Source organism: Protopterus annectens, chromosome 2.part0, assembly GCF_019279795.1.
Source record: "Protopterus annectens isolate FY-2018-M chromosome 2.part0, PAN1.0, whole genome shotgun sequence".
NCBI classification, from domain to species: Eukaryota; Metazoa; Chordata; order Ceratodontiformes; family Protopteridae; genus Protopterus; species Protopterus annectens.
The window spans coordinates 320087982-320103863 of NC_056728.1; the positions used below are offsets into that span (position 1 = coordinate 320087982).

General features: G+C 40.0%; 1 protein-coding gene across 2 annotated transcripts in view; it reads left to right on the forward strand.

Moving 5' to 3' along the window:
- SLC12A2 (solute carrier family 12 member 2) overlaps positions 1-15882 on the forward strand; it is a 2115502-nt gene that overhangs the window by 1260297 nt on the left and 839323 nt on the right. For both annotated transcript variants that reach the window (XM_044060802.1, XM_044060801.1), the window contains exon 12: positions 11014-11137. In XM_044060802.1, the coding sequence (XP_043916737.1) occupies positions 11014-11137 (124 nt within the window). The remainder of the gene's footprint in view (positions 1-11013; positions 11138-15882) is intronic.

A 15882-nucleotide genomic window follows, 5' to 3' on the forward strand; every position in this document is an offset into this window, starting at 1 on the left:
TATTGTGCTTAGGTAGACTAATAAGGAAAGCCAACCAAGTGTAGAATTGGAGGGTGAGTTTGGATAGGGAGTACCAGTAAGTCCAGGAAATTCAAAGCAAACAATATGAAGTGCTTTCATAAGTGTTTTTGTACTCCAGAATGGTTACATAAAATGTTCTTTTAGTGAGTGATCTGTGTTAGAGGTGTGAGTCAGAACTGAAAGGGGACTGGAGGTGCACCTTTTGGACATGTGACAAATTACAAGCCTTAGTTCAGAAAATCATGCAACAAGAGTGACAAAGTAGGAGAATCTTCTTTTCTACTGGGTGGAGGGGGGATCCAAGTGAAAATGTAAGTAAAGGCAGTGATTGCCGTATTGCTTTTAGCTGTGAAAAAAAATGATTACATGACACTGGAGGGCAGATGTAGAACCTAATGTAAAGTGATAGAACTATTGGAGCAAGCGAAAACAGTAGAGAAGAAACAGTAGGATGCACATTAAAAAGTGACAAGAGGATAGACTGAAACTATAGTAAGCAAATACTGGTCTGGGATTAGGAAGCATAAGAAAGGTGTGTGATTGGAGATAGTTGGGAACATTTCAACCAAGGTGTATGTGAGCAGATAGTCCTAAATTATTGGACTGGTGAGCAGTTGTGGAACATTTGCTGCCTGAGCTCATTAGTCTTTATACAATTTTTTTTTACGTGAATAGTTATGTATTTTAAGTAACTTTAGTAACTGACCATATTTTTTCAGGTTGTTGTGAGCATAGCTGTTTGTAAGCTGAAAGGGAATAGATTAGACAAATATGCAAGTTACTGTACCGTGCATTTGATGCACTTTGAGGACATAAGTATTCCCCAGCTTTTAGATGCACAGAGATGCATTAAATTTGGAATACAGCTGTAGTTTTCAGTGTTAGTCCCATACCTTTGTGTTTAGGATAGGCCGCTAATTAAAGTCAGCTGTAAAGGATTTAAGATTTATGCCAGCCGTTGTTAGTTTTTTTTTGTAATAAAATTGTTGAATAAAACAAATTTAGCCAGATTAACTGCTCTGCCTGAAATCTTAGGCAGGACTGCACACCAATAATGCTTTATAGCAAACAAAATTTAGAATTAGTCGTGTAATGAGTACTGAGTGTTTTATTTTCATAATCGTGTTTATTTTGACAATTATAAGCTATAAAAAGATTGTACCCATTATAAGGCTCAGTCTTGGTAAAACAAAACAACAGTACTGTCTCTGCAGTCCTAAACTGCCTTTCCCCGAGTTCCATTGTGCCATTTAGCAGTTTTAACACATTTTATGTAATAAATGCAGAGCAAAACGTACTGACCATTGTTAGTGAACTCTTAAAAGAACTTGATTCCATTGCATTTTACTTGTGTGAGCTGATGTAGACTAACCAAGTTTCTCAGTGCGTCACTGTAGTACGAGAAGATTTGACCTAAAAACAAAGTGAACTGAAAGCTTGGCAGCTTCCTGTATAGTCAGGTTGTAGAAAATGCCAACAAAATGAGCAAAAAGAGAAAAGGGCATAACAACTTGCTCTTGTTTTCATAGTAAAGCTGGCAAACAAAAGATAACGGCAACCATCCCACTTGCCTTACAGAACTGTTTGACTTCAATTAGTCTACTCAGTTTGTGGTCAGGCAACTTCGTCCACCCACCCCCTTCATTCCAGTAGTGTCCTGTAGTTAGCAACTTCTGAAATTTGGGGTCTTCGCACTCCCCTAGGCTCCTGCTTAGCTAAAGTTTCTTCTATTCTATACTGCTGTTAGAAAACTGCTTAAATTGAGCTTTAGCATACTTCTCAGCCATCCCTGATTTTTTTTTTTTTTGAACTAAGATTCTACCTGTCCCTGTTTATGCAGGCAAGGCCCTTTTTGAGCAGTTTATATCCTGTGAACAAGGCATGAAGAATTATAAAATAATTTTCTGAAACATTCATTTTATATAAAGCGGAAATGGCTCAAATTATACAAGCCTATGCTTTATTTGCAAAAAAAAAAAAGTGAAGTTGTGTCCTTTCCACTGGGTGGGTATACATATGTATGGTTTAAAATGGAAAATCTTACATTTCCATCAATGTCCCACTGTGTAGATTTGAAGAGGTGGCAACCTTGTGTACAACACAACTGATTTTGCCTCATATGCCATGTTCTTTATAAAATGTTTTTATGGTAAATCACTGAGGATTGCAGTCTTGTTTATAAAATGTATGTTTATGCAAAACATGTTTTATTAACTTAGTGAATTTGAGTAATAATTAAAATGTGTCTATTATTTTTGACTTTTGTCTTCCATTATTTTTTGGCTCTCTAACTTAAGAAAAAAAAGTTGAGAGCTGTGATTTGCAGCTAGCTGTAAAGTTTTTCACATTGCAGCCCCACCCCTTTGCTTAAAATTCCTTGTGTACAATAAAAAAAAAATACTTTGGTAACAAACCATAGGTAAATTAAATGGAAACATTTTGTGCAATGGAATGTTGCTCTGTTGGCTGCAAGGTGTGACGTTTGCACCTTGGGGACATCAAAGGAGGATTTTTGTGGTGTTGATGTGTTGCATTCCAAAGTCTTCTGAGTTCTGCTTCAGAAACCAGTGTTCATTTTGCAGAATTACCAACTGTACAGTTTGATCAACTTGCTGCAGAAATGTAGTCATACACTTCAAGTCCAGAGTAGCACCCCCCCACTGTCAGCACACTTCTCAACCTCTTAGAACAATGATCAGGGACAAAACCAAAACTAATGGAGGGGAACAAAAGCCCAAAAATAGGTAAAGGTTTTAAACATTGCTCTTTTATGACGGGTGTTACATTATCATTTTATTTATTTATTTATTTATTTATTTGCAGTTGTTTAACCAGGATAGTCCATTGGGCCTGAAGAACCCGTTTTCAATGGAGTCCTGGGGAGAAAAGCTCCACATACAGATTACACAAAGGTTAATATACAAACATAGATTAAATGAAGATTTAATATACACACATAAAATACATGATGACTACAGAGGTAAAACAGACTGATCAAAATTGTTTCAATCAAAGTAATTTTTTTTTTTTTTTTTTTTTTTTTTCATCTCCAGAAAGGAAAGGAGTTGCTGGATACTAGTAAGGAGTTGTATAAGAGAAGGAAACAAGAATTTGTTACCTGGGATCTGAACAGTGTTGAAGTAAGTGTAATTTATGAGGGATGGGAGTAGGAGCATTCCCATGTGGAAGTTAGATAAAAGTGGAGTGATTTTTTAAAGGATGGGAGGCTAGTAGTGGTACGAATGGGGGGGGGGGGGTTCCATAGGCATGCAAGAGAGTGCGACAGGAGGTATTGTCCTGGGGGGTGGAGGGGTCTGTACACTTCTATAAGGTTTTGATTGTTAGATCTGAGAAGCCTTTGTGTGTGGTGCATTTTAAAGGTAGTGGAGAGAGAGGGACAGAGGGATGGCTGGAAAATGAGTTTATGAGCATAGGTGAGCTGAGTATAGGAGAGGTAGTTGGGAAGCTCAAGCCAGTTTAGTTTGTGAAGAGATTCACAGTGATGGGTTGATGATTTGCTGCTAGTAGCGAATCTGGCTATTTTATTGTAACAAGAGGACAGTTTGGTTTTGAGTGATGACTGTAGGTTTGTTAGAAGAGGGGCTCCATAGAGAAGGGAGGGTAAGAGAAAAGAAGTAGAAAGAGTAAGTTTAGTAGTTGAGGTGTGGAATCGATTGTGTCGATAGAGCATGCCAAGTTTTTGGTGGTTTTTTTTTATGTTTAGTAGTAGATGGGAGTTGAATTTGAGCCCGTCCTCTATTTGAACTCCTAGTAGTTTGGTTTCAGTTACTAGCTCTAGAGGTGTTGAATTTTGGCTGGTAATGGAGAATAAGTTTCGGTCGAAAGCCTTGGTTGTAGAAGAGGTAAAGATCATAAGTTTAGTTTTAGCAGCATCCATTGTTCTGTGGTAGAGAAAGCATCCTGAGTTAGTTTTAAGAGAGTTGGTATAGATGGGGCAGTACAGATGATTGTGGAATCATCTGCATATTGGATAATGTTTGAAAGAGGGATAGAGTGGTAAAAGTCATTAATGAAAATGTTGAAAAGTAGGGGGCCCAGTATTGAACCTTGTGGGACACCTGTGGGGGTGGTGAGGAAAGAGGGGGTGGCCTTTTTCCATATGACAGCTTGTTGCCTGTTTGAGAGATAGCTGGTGAACCATTTGAGGGAAGGGGGGGAGAGGTTTAGGTCAGTTTAGTAAGAAGTAGGTTATGAGAGATAGTGTCGAAGGCCTTAGAGAGATCAAGAAGGATGGTAGATACAGTGAGGCCAGAATCTCTAACTTTATTCACTGTTTCAAGGAAGGAAAGGAGGGCAGTCATAGTGCTGTGATGGGGTCTGAATCCGTGTTGGGTGGGGGTTAATAGGTTATTGTCTAAGAGATGGGGGAGAAGTTGAAGGTGGATACATTTCTCTAGGATCTTAGAAATGGGAGAGAGAATGGCAATGGGACGGAAATTGGAAATATTAGTATTATTTCCACCTTTGTGCAGGGGAATGATGTAAGCTTTTTTCCAGATTTCAGGAACAAGACCTTCCTGGATAGAGCGGTTGATTAAGATGCTGATGGGGAGGGCAATGGCTTCAGCAGCTATGCTGAGGAAGAATGAGGGAATGTTATCGGGGGCATTGGTGCATGGTTTAAGTTTCTGCAGGAGTTTTCTTATAGTAGAAGTGGGAATAGGTTTAATGAAAAATGGTGGGGGTTGAGAGTGTGAGGAATGGGAGAAAGGAGTTGGGAGGGGAGATGGGAGAGGAGAAGTGGAGGTAGGAGGCAGACTGTTATTTGAAAAAGAAGAGGTCAAAAAGAATTGAATTGGGTAGCAAGATCAGAGTCTTGTACATCTGGGGAGGGGTTAGGGTTTTCTGTAGTACCATGTTTTAAGAGGGTAGCTATACCTCTCCAGAATTTTTGTGGGTTGGTGTTATGGTTGCCTTGAAGTTGGACAAAGTATTTTCGACGGTCTGCTGAGATGAGCTTTTTAACTGAGTTGCGAAGAGTTTTGTATTCATTGAGGTTAGATGTAGATTTGTTCCTTTGGAATTGTGTCCAGGCTTTATCTCTAAGTCGCATGGTGGCTAGAGTACTTTTAGTAATCCAGGGGGTGGCTTTCCTTTTTATTCTTTTGGTTATTAATGGAGCATGAATATTTAGGAGATGTAGGAAGGTTGTATTAAAGTGAGTTATTGCATTTGCAAGTGGTAGAGTTTTTAAGGGATACCAGTTAAGTGATTTAAGGGTGTCAGAGAAAGCCTCAGGGTTAAAGTTTCTATGACATTGGGTAGTTAAGTAAGTATGAGTAGCTAGTAAGGGAGAAGGAAAACGTCTTGTGAAGATGGGAAGGTGATCACTGAGGGAGTCAGGGAGGGTTCCACTGTCGGAATAGTTGTGGGGGTGGGATACTAAAATCCAGTCTAAAATGCTGCCACTAGTGAAGTCTTTTGTTGGTCTAGTTATGGAGTTGATGAGTTGAGAGTAGTTGTATAGGTTGATGTTGAGGGGGTGAGGGGACTGAATGGAAGACCAATTAATATTGGTGTCTCCCATGATTATAGTTTCATTACAGATGTTAGTTGATAGCCAGGAGAGGATTTCTTCGAGTATTGGGACATTGTCTCCAGGGGGAATGTAAAGAGAGGCTATATATATAGATTTATGTTTGTTTAGCTGAAAGTGAGCTAGTATTACTTCTGCATTAGTGAACCTTGGTATGGTTTTATTGTAAGGTGTTATAGATAGGGAGGAGGAGTAGATTAGAGCCACACCACCACCCTTTTTTTGAGTTCTGTCTGCTCTCATGATAGAGTAATTGGGTGGTAACATCTCTTCATTTTTTACATTTGGTTTTAGCCAGGTTTCAGATATAGCTAGGATGTCTGGTTTGTTATGGAGTAGCCAGGCATGGAGATTTGGAATTTTGTTAGCTATACTTTGTGCATTAAGAGCTGCAAGTAGGATAGATTTATTGATTGAGGTAGAGGGGGTTGGGCCTGGGTTAGGGTGTATATCACCAGATAAAAGTATTGACGTTAGAAGTTGAGTTAAGTAGAGGAGGTATTTGGGTTGTTTCGATTGAGAGGTATAAGTAGATAGAGTAGTGGGAGGTATGGAGGGTAGAGTAGTTGATGAGGTTTTCAGAGGGGAGAGTAGTTTGAAATGAAGACATAGTTTATTGCTGAAGGGATACAGTTCAGGGGAGATTGAACTGAAACATTTGGATTGTGAAGAATGGAGGGAGCAGGTTGTTCGTGAGAGAGGTGAGTAGGTGATGGGATGAGGTTGGGTAAGACAGTAGATATAGGTAAGGTTCAGGAGGAGTAGTAGTTGAATTGGGAAAGATGAGTATTTACCAAGCATGTTGGGGTATTGATAAGCAATGTAGAGGTATAGAGTAAGGAGGAGGGAGGGATATGAAGTGGTGGTTGTATGAAAGTGGGAGGAGAAGGAAGAGGAAGGGGTGGAGTTGTGAGGTTGGAGAGAATAGGAAGAGGAAGGGGTGGAGTTCTGAGGTTGGAGAGGCAGTAGGAGTGGTTAGATGGTATAAATGTAGATGCACTGGGGTGGGTGGGATTTGGGAGTAGGGTAGGGGAGCGGAGTGAGCCCGCAGGGCGAACGGAGCGGGTAGAGACAACGAATAGAAGTTAGAAAGGCAAAACTATCACAAAGCAGTTAGCTACAGGTTAGAAAGGTAGGATCAGTGTGGAGAGGAACTGAGATGGTACAGGAGTCTACCGAAAAAGGAGAGCCAGAGGGGTAAAGTACTGAAGGGGTACAAAGTGAGTGTGAAGAGCATCAGATCAAGGGCATAAGAAATTAGTTGAGATTACAGAGGGTAGAGCAGAGAGAGGCAGAGAAAGATGGATAGGATTAAAGTGCCACCTAGAGAGAAGAAACTGGTATTGTAGGTAAGTGAATAAGGGAACAAACTGGTGTAGAACTGTGGTAGAAGAGATGTATAGTAAGAGAGAGTCTAGGAAAGTGGGGAGGTGGGTTGGCTGTTGGGAAGATAGAGAGGAGAGGCAAGGGGAAGCTGGCTGCTCAAGCTCACTGCGAACTTTGGAGCCCTGAAGCTAGTAGTAGACAGGGGTCTGATTTACAATGTGGACTTAGCCCATAACATACTTTCTTTCTTCCTTGTTAGAGGGTGCTGAGAATGGAAGCTGGAAGATGAGGTCCCTGGACTTTGGATAGGAGTCTTATCTCACCAGATAGGTATTGGTTATAATAGAAGCAGGAGAAAGTTGAGCTGGGTACTTAGGGGAGGAAGGGAGACAAATATACAGAAGAGATACGTTAGTATTCAGTAGATATAACAGTAGTAAAAGCTAGCAGCAACAAATGCAACATATCAAACATTCACATTTACATATGAGGTAGGTACATATATTTATGCAATCTAAGCAAATCTCTAACATTTCAAAGGAATAGTCTTCATGGTAGTTGCAAATACAATATTACACATTTGCATTTAAGTATGAGGTACATACATACATTTAGGCATTCTACGCATGTCTCTAGCAAAAGCAAAGGACTAGCATTCAGGACAATTTCAAAGGAACAAAAGCAAAAACAATACAGTGAATAAAGTCAGCGTTTAAGCAGTCCAGGCAGGATAGGATATATGTTATTCCACAAATGGCCTGTAAGTGGAAGCTAAGCAATAAGGATGGAATGAGCGACTAGAGAACACTCAGTCAAGGTTCTCAGGTGAGCATGTTCATTCCCAGTCATACATAGTTGTGAGCCTCAAATAGAGTTTCCCAGGGATTCAGATTAGCTCCACGTGGGTGGCGTAGTTGTAAAAGCCGTTTTAGCTGTATGAGCATTAATCGCTTAAAACCTAACACATTCACAGTCGCAACAATCATATGTCACTAGAAAGGGTGTTAGCCTGTATGGCTGTAAATATTGTAAGGTTCACCGGACTGTTTCAACCTGCTCCGTGTGGGTGGCGTGGTTCCAAACAGCCGATTCAGCTGAAGAATCACTATGAACCTTAGGTTGGTCTAATTTACAGCCATATATTCGCAGGAACCAGTGTTCGCTTGCAGGGCTGTGATTAGAAAAGAAAAACACAAGACAGAATGCTCGGTTCCAAACCACGTGGGAGGCACAATTTACAATAGCCGAGTGGGCTATAATCTTAATACTACTTAGGAGATAGGCTAAATCCAGTGTTGTTGGCCATTGCATGCAGTGAACAGGAGTTCGCATACAACCTTACATGTACTAGGCAAGTAAGTTACCAACGCTGTTGTTAATCTGTTCAAGCTTAAAGACAAGTGGGCAAGGACAGTGAGCATATGGTAAATCATCTATTTTCTGAGGGACATGAAGTCTGAAACTCAACTGTGTCATTTAGCGACTACAATCCTCAGTGATTTGCCAGAAAACCACAAATCTTATGAAGGACAGAACAAGGATATGAGGCAAAAATCTGGACATTCTCACAAATAATGTCTACTACCCTTTGAATACTTTGTTCCCCATATAGCACTGATACACCACCATTGCTTGTGTTGTCATGGAAGTGGTACTGTTTTTATTCATAGGCTTTTGATCTTTGCTGTTCTTACTGAGAGAATGGCTGAGAACTCCGCCACCCTAGCAAATTATCTCATTGATAACACACCCCTAAAAGTAGGATTTAGTAGCCAGTGATTTGGGTATATATGTAGATGATAACCTGGTTTTCGACCAATATGTGTCTAAGGTAGTAAAGAAATCATTCTGTGATACTCAACTTATAAGCAAAAACATTGCGTCTAGATCCAAGGAAGTCATCCTTCTACTGTATTTAGACCTCATCATGTCCATCACAGATTATACTGCCCACTTAGGTATGCATCTGACCAGGCACATGCAATAACTGGAGTGTCCCAGGAGTTTCCTCACAAAAACAATACAGGGTGTAAAACGAATGTCCTATGCGGGTTGTCTCGAAGCTCTGTCTGTATACTACATACCTCTCAACCTCTTATGGCAAGAAATCTGGGCAAAGCCTAAAATAATGGGGGAACAGTGGCTCAAAAATAGGGGCAGATTTTAAATATTGCTCTTGCCAACTTAAACAGTTGGTAGAGTAACAGATTATGCAATATAATGCATCTTCTGAAATACATAAAATTTGTAACTCAAATGTATGTCTTTACTTAGTGACTTGCCAGAAAAACACAACTTTTATGAGAAACAGACAAAAACTATGAGGCAAAAATCTCCACATTCTGTGAAAATCTCAACAGTTGAGATTTATGCTATACTGTTTCCTACAAACTGTTGAGATCTATTCCTGGCATACAAGGCATCCTTGGACCCCATTCTAATGGACCTTTTGCCTGTGACATAAATAGGACATGTTGAAGAGAGAAGTCTCTCAGAAAATTCTCTGCATTGGGCTTCCCATCCACGTGAGGAAGAGCTCTTGCCTAACTTTTATTCAAGAGAAACATGGACCCAGTGGATGGAAAATTGGAAATGCATCCTGCGTATAGCACCTATGTATCTAATGGAGAGAGGCAGCCTGTAAATCTTGCCTAGCTTACGTATACCCCTTAAAATAATCTCTAAGGCATATACATTTGCTGGATACAATTGGAATGCATGGGTTAGGCTTTTAAAGACACCAGTGGTTGTTGGCCTGGTATTCCTCTATGAACCTGTAAACACAGGTCATATGGCCTATCACATTTTAGTGGAATTGCTTTTCTTGAGTGACCCTTTTTTTGGGTTCTGGGTTGGTAAATAACCCTGAAAGTGTTTATATGTCACTGTACAATTAGTGTACTAATGCTAGGTTTGCATTTAGATCCCATGTGCTTATCTTTTTTGGGGGAAAAAGTAAAATTTTCTTATGCTAAGAAAAATGTGCACTGTTTGCAAATGAACTGTTCACCATCAGTAATGATCATTTACAGCCAGGATTTCAAACTCATGGCATTCAGGCCTCAAGCAGCCCTCAATCCAACACAATTTTGTGAGAAAGAAATTGCACTACATTCCTACCTGCAGTGGCTACCTTTCTTTTCATTTTGGAGATTGTGATGCTCTACTGAGTAAGCAAGTTCTCATGCAGGCCTTCTGAGCCTGATATGCAACCTGTGTTAGTTTGCATGCATTCTGATGTAATAGTGTCCAGGCTTGAACAGCTAGTGTTTTTTTAGCATTAAAACGTTAGAACCTGCATTGATTTCTGCTGATCTAATGCACTTCTTTGCTTCCACTAAGTGGAACAGACCAATCAACTTAGAATTACAGCCATTTTCCATGACTTTTGGCACAGAGAAAGCCTCCTCTTAACACAAATATGATTATCCTGTAGTGCTTGTGTCTAGCTGTCTGTCTTGGATCATTTGTTGTGATTCTTTGTAGCCATATTGGATAGTCTACTAGAAAAAGTTTAGTGTATTTTCATATTGGCTGCTGGTAGTAAGTTCAAAAGAAAATAATCCTAGTAAAATCCTTTTTACTATAACAAGAATACAGCTGTCTTAGCTTAGCACAGTGCTGAGGTGTATACGAGTCCATGCTAAAACCATGGTCCGTGTAACACATTTTTGTAATCAGTGCCAGAAATAGCCCTTGTAGCTAAAATGCTGTACTGAAACATTTATTAGCAAGAAAGTCTTGGCTCATTTTAAAGTATGGTTTTAAGTTGCATTTAGCGTAATTTTTACAGTATGAAGTGTTTTGCATTTCTTCCTATTGTAAAAACCCTCCAGTTTTACATAACATGTACGTTACAGGTTTTGAATATCTATTTAAACTCATTTTTAGTCTGCAGGTCAGCAGTGTAATCTAACTTGGATGGTTCTTGGGATTTTGCATCAGTGCTTTGTTGGCAGTGTGCTACCAAAAGGATTACCTTTCAGTTCCTGCTCTGCATTTAGTATAGGTCAATTATTTTGGTTGTAGGAAACTGCTTATATTTCGTTCATGCAAAAATGGTTATGGATTTTCAAGTTGGATAAAAATACATGCCTTGCTCTTCACAGGCTTTGTGTAAGGACAACATTTATCCAGGCCTGCAGATGTTTGCTGTTGGATATGGCAAAAACAACGAACCTCTTCGGGGTTACATTCTAACCTTCCTTATTGGTCTCGGCTTCATATTAATTGGTAAGGAAATATCTGTTTGCATGGTGTTATGCTTACTGTTTGCTTCTGGCTGTGGTTGCTGAAAAGCGTGCATTCATATTGTTACATTTAGCGCATCTGTTGTGCAATAAAGCTTTGTAGTACAATAGAAACGATGGTCATGGCTACCTGCAATGCTTCTGTAACTGAAAATTCAGTTAGGAAAGTGTTTATTTTGAAGCACTGGTGTTGGCAAACATGCATTATATATGCAATAACCATCACAAGCATGCATTATGTATGCAATAACAGTCTTTTGTTGACATGTAGACAGCAGTGTGTCTGCTGGAACAGTATTTTTTGTGTGTTTGATCCCTCGTGTACAAACATTTTGCACCCTGCTACTGATCATGAAAACCAGAGCTGTAGCAGGGAGTGTAGTACCCAGCCATCTCGCCCATTTGGCACCACTGTGCTTTCTTTAGAGTACTTATAATTGCCTAATGTCAGTTTGTAACTGGTAAACTGTTTTTTTTTCAAGGTAGCAGCATGTTAGGCTAAGTATGTCATGCTGTATGCCCAGCAGCCAGTACTGCCATGTCTTAGGTGTGACAGACCCCAAGACCTCCTTAACCAACATCTTTAGTCCTTCCATTTAGGGTTTCACCTGCCTACTTTTTCTGAAGTTCACTTGAAGCTGGACAGCAAAGAAAGGAACAGGAAACTGTGGAAACTCTGATGCAGTCAGTGCTGAGGAGTGATATGCCAGTGAGTTCCCATATGACAGAGCAACGGATGGCACAGGATGAAATTGAAGAGACGGTGCCACAGAAAGATGTTATAGAACTTTCTATAGAATGCCCACAGGAAATGGAAAACAAGGAATGTGTTGTGTCCTCAGTTTAGGAAGAAAATGAGCTAAGAGACGAGTTGCTTGATTTAATAGACCTAGATATATTAAGATCAATGAAAGAAATAGACTGCAGAAGGTCAATAAAACCCCAAAAGTCAGAAGTCTGGTAAAACAAATTAACACAGCAATTAGGACTGTCCATAGAGATCCATGCAGTATAACAGAAGTAAACGGGATATATTACTGTGCAGCTAAGTTAATAACTGATAAAGTTTTACTACAAGAACACAGGCTATTGTGAGGGTAAGGAAGGGGAGAAATCAAATACTATCATGGAAGTATCGAATAGAGAACATTATAAAGCAATTAAGACAAGATGTGTCACTTTTAGAAGACTATAGAAGAGGGAATAGATCAACAAAATACTAAGAAAGAAAGATGTGATAAAGGCAGTGCACAATATTAGAGCAAACTAGGATCTATCGTGCACTATGGCAAAAAAACTAAAAATTTCAGCACAGGCGGAAAAACTTAGAAGATACACAGTTAAATTGCTCATTTTGTACTTTTCCTATATATTTATCGATGACCCAAAAAAGTTTTGTAGAGAATTGGGAAACGAGGTAAAATTAATTGAAAGACTACCAAAACAAGAAGAAATTGATGCATTTTGGAGAAGTATCTATGAAGATCCTGTGGAACATAACAAAGATGCTAAATGGATTAAAGAAGTAAAAGACAGAATAAAAAGTTTAAAGGTACAGGATATGAAATGGAATGAAGTAACAGCCAGAGAGACTGAAACAAAGTTAATAAAAGCCAGTAACTGGAAAACCCCAGGCCCAGATGCAGTGCCTAATTTTTGGTTAAAAGTGCTAACATCTATGCACGAAGATTTAGCCAGGAGTAAGAACTGTTTATATGCGCACCCTGAACACATACCAGCCTGGCTAACAACAGGTAAAACAATGCTTCTACTTACTGCGAGCTACCCTAAAAATTATAGACCAATAGCTTGCCTTCCAACGGCGTATAAATTATACATGGGAATTGATGCCGACAGAGTCTATAGTCCTCTAGAAGAAAACTCAATTATGGCAATAGAACAAAAGGGCAATAAAAGAAAGTCGTATGGAACCAAGGATCATTTGTTAAAGTCATAGTGGAGAACTGTAAAAAGGGAAAGAATCTAAGTATGGCATGGATTGACTACAAAAAAGCATTTGGTAGTATCCCACAGTCACGGATAAAAGTGCTTAAAAATGTATGATATATACCCTACACTGATTGACTACATTACAGTGACCATGAAACATTGGCAGTCCACTTTGCAGTTAAGCCATGATAAAGGACAAATTATCTCAGGGATAAAAATTCAAAGGGGGATATTCCAGGGTGACTCTCACCATTTCTATTCTGCCTTGCCCTTAACCCATCAAGCTGTCTACTTAACAGCTTAGGTCATGGCTGTAATGTGGCTCCTAGAAAACAACAAAGTCTAAAGACTTGTCTTCTCTTTGTCGATGATTTAAAACTGTATAGCTCATCAGGTGAGGAAATGAAAGAGCAGCTGCAGGTTGCCAAACTTTTTCAAATTATATTAGAATGTCATTTGGCCTTGATAACTTCGCAAAAGCAAACTTTAAAGCAGGAAAGCTGCAGCGGTTACAGATTTGCTGTATCCAGAATTTAGTAAGCCTTTCTGTGTTGGAGGGAAGCCTTCTAGCTTATCAGTGGGAGTGGTAAGCACTAGGTAGCCTATCCTCCATGGGAAGAGTGAGTTTTGGCCCAGACATTGTAGTTTATTTGGCCGTTTGGGCAGTTTTCCATCTCTTTCAACTTGCTGGCTTAAAAGCCTACATTTGTACTTGCTCCCTGCCTTTCCTGTAACTAGTCTAGTCCAGGTACAGATTTGCTGTATCCAGGACTCTCTGTAAGCTTCTGAGCCCCCCCCCCCCCAAGCCTTTCTGTGTTGGAGGAAAGCCTTCTAGTTTATCAGTGGTAGTGGTAAGCATTAGGTAGCCTATCTACCACAAGGAGTGGTTCCTGGCCCAGAAATTGTAGCTATTGGTAGTTTGGGCAGTTTTTTCATCTCTTTCAACGTTCTGGTTTAAAAGCCGCACTTGCACTTGTTTCCCACCTTTCCTGTAACTAGCCTAGTCCAGATACAGAGTTGCTGTATCCAGGACTGCTGGTAAGCTTCTGAGCCCCACAAGCCTTTCTGTGTTGGAGGAAAGCCTTCTAGCTTATCAGTGGGAGTGGTAAGCACTAGGTAGCCACCATGAGAGGAGAGGTTCTAGGCCCAGAAATTGTAGTTTACTGACCCTTTGGACAGTTTGTCTCTTTCAACTTTGTGGTTTATAAGACCACATCTGCGCTTGTTTCCCATCTTTCCTGTAACTAACCTACTGGGTAGCACTAGAAAGCCTTAAACTGATACAAGCCTTCTAGCTTAGAAGAGAGACTTTGGAGCGATTTAAGTATCAGTTTTCTGTACTTTCTTGCTGTACTTAACTGTTTTCTGCCTAAATGCAGATTTTCCTAACATTTATTGTGATTTAAAAGCTTGTTTTTTTCACATATTGTACTCATTTGACTGCCTGCACTTTTAAAAAGTTTTTTGTTTAAATAATTTAACTGTTGTAGGCTACACACTAAAGTGCGTTAGCCATTACTGATAGTTTGTAGTCGTTTAAAGCTGTTTTAAGTGTATTTTTTACTGTTTTTGCCTTATCTTTTAAAAAAAACAAAACAGAAAAAAAATTCCTTGTTTCCCACCTTTCTAAGCTAGTATAGTCCAGTTTTCAGGCTAGTGCTTTATTCAGGGCTGTGATACTAGTTTCTGAGTTGCCCATACCTTACTTGGATAGAAGGAAATTTCTCTGTTCACCTGTGAGAGAGGGGAGCTTTGAGCAACCTATCTGTCCCTGGAGGAGTGGTTCCAGCCCAGAAGTTAGTAGTTTATTGGCCATTTTGGGCTAATTTCTATTTCTTTCATTTCCCTACTATAAAAACCGTGTTTGCATGGTTTTGCGCACCCGGGCAGTGCCAGTTAGCTACAGTTAAATTATTCCCGGCTCCACTAAGTCTCCTCTTCAGTTTTTCCCTTGAAACCAGTCTAACTCTCAACCTAAGCACTCAAAAAGCATCTTACAGCCCAGCACTTGTTCAGACCTAATAGCAAGCACTAATATATACCCTGACACTGATTGCCCAGCAGGGCAAGGCTCTTTATTCATCTCTCACCAGCCAAGCGACTAAGCAGCTCACTCTGCTATTCAGGCATGACCAAAGGGCAACTTCAGGTGCACTCTCCAGTCCAGCTGGTGAATCTGGGTATCCTGAGGCAATGTTACAACTGCCTCATGTAAACAGACAACCCTCTCCTCCTACCACAAAACACTAATGTATGCAAGAGATGCAATTATACAGCCAAACTGGAAGCTAAGCTGTCTGCACCCAAGACTGGAACACAGTCAAGAGGAGAAGGTTAACACTTGCACCACAGCTCCAGCCGCACACAGACCTACTAAAACAGCACTGGGAAAAAATACACATAAATACACAAAAGCATACTCGGAGGCTCTAAATAAAAACCTGCAAAAGCATCAGAGACCTCCAAAGCAGACACCCAAACAACCTGCACTTCCCGTCACAAACCAGGCAACACATAAAACACAAAATCAGTGTGCCTAACAATCGCAGCCCTTAAGGCAAAATAACATACCTAACACACTAGTAATAGGTGACTCTATAGTCAGGCACACTGACGTCCCACTCACTAGGCTGGACAAGCAGAAGGTTACTGTTAGCTGCCTGTCAGGAGCCAGAATCTGCAACATAACACAAGCACTCAGATCACTGCAGAACAAGTACAAGTATGACTCTGTCATTGTTCATGTTGGTGTGAATGACCTGAGACGTACCTCCCTGG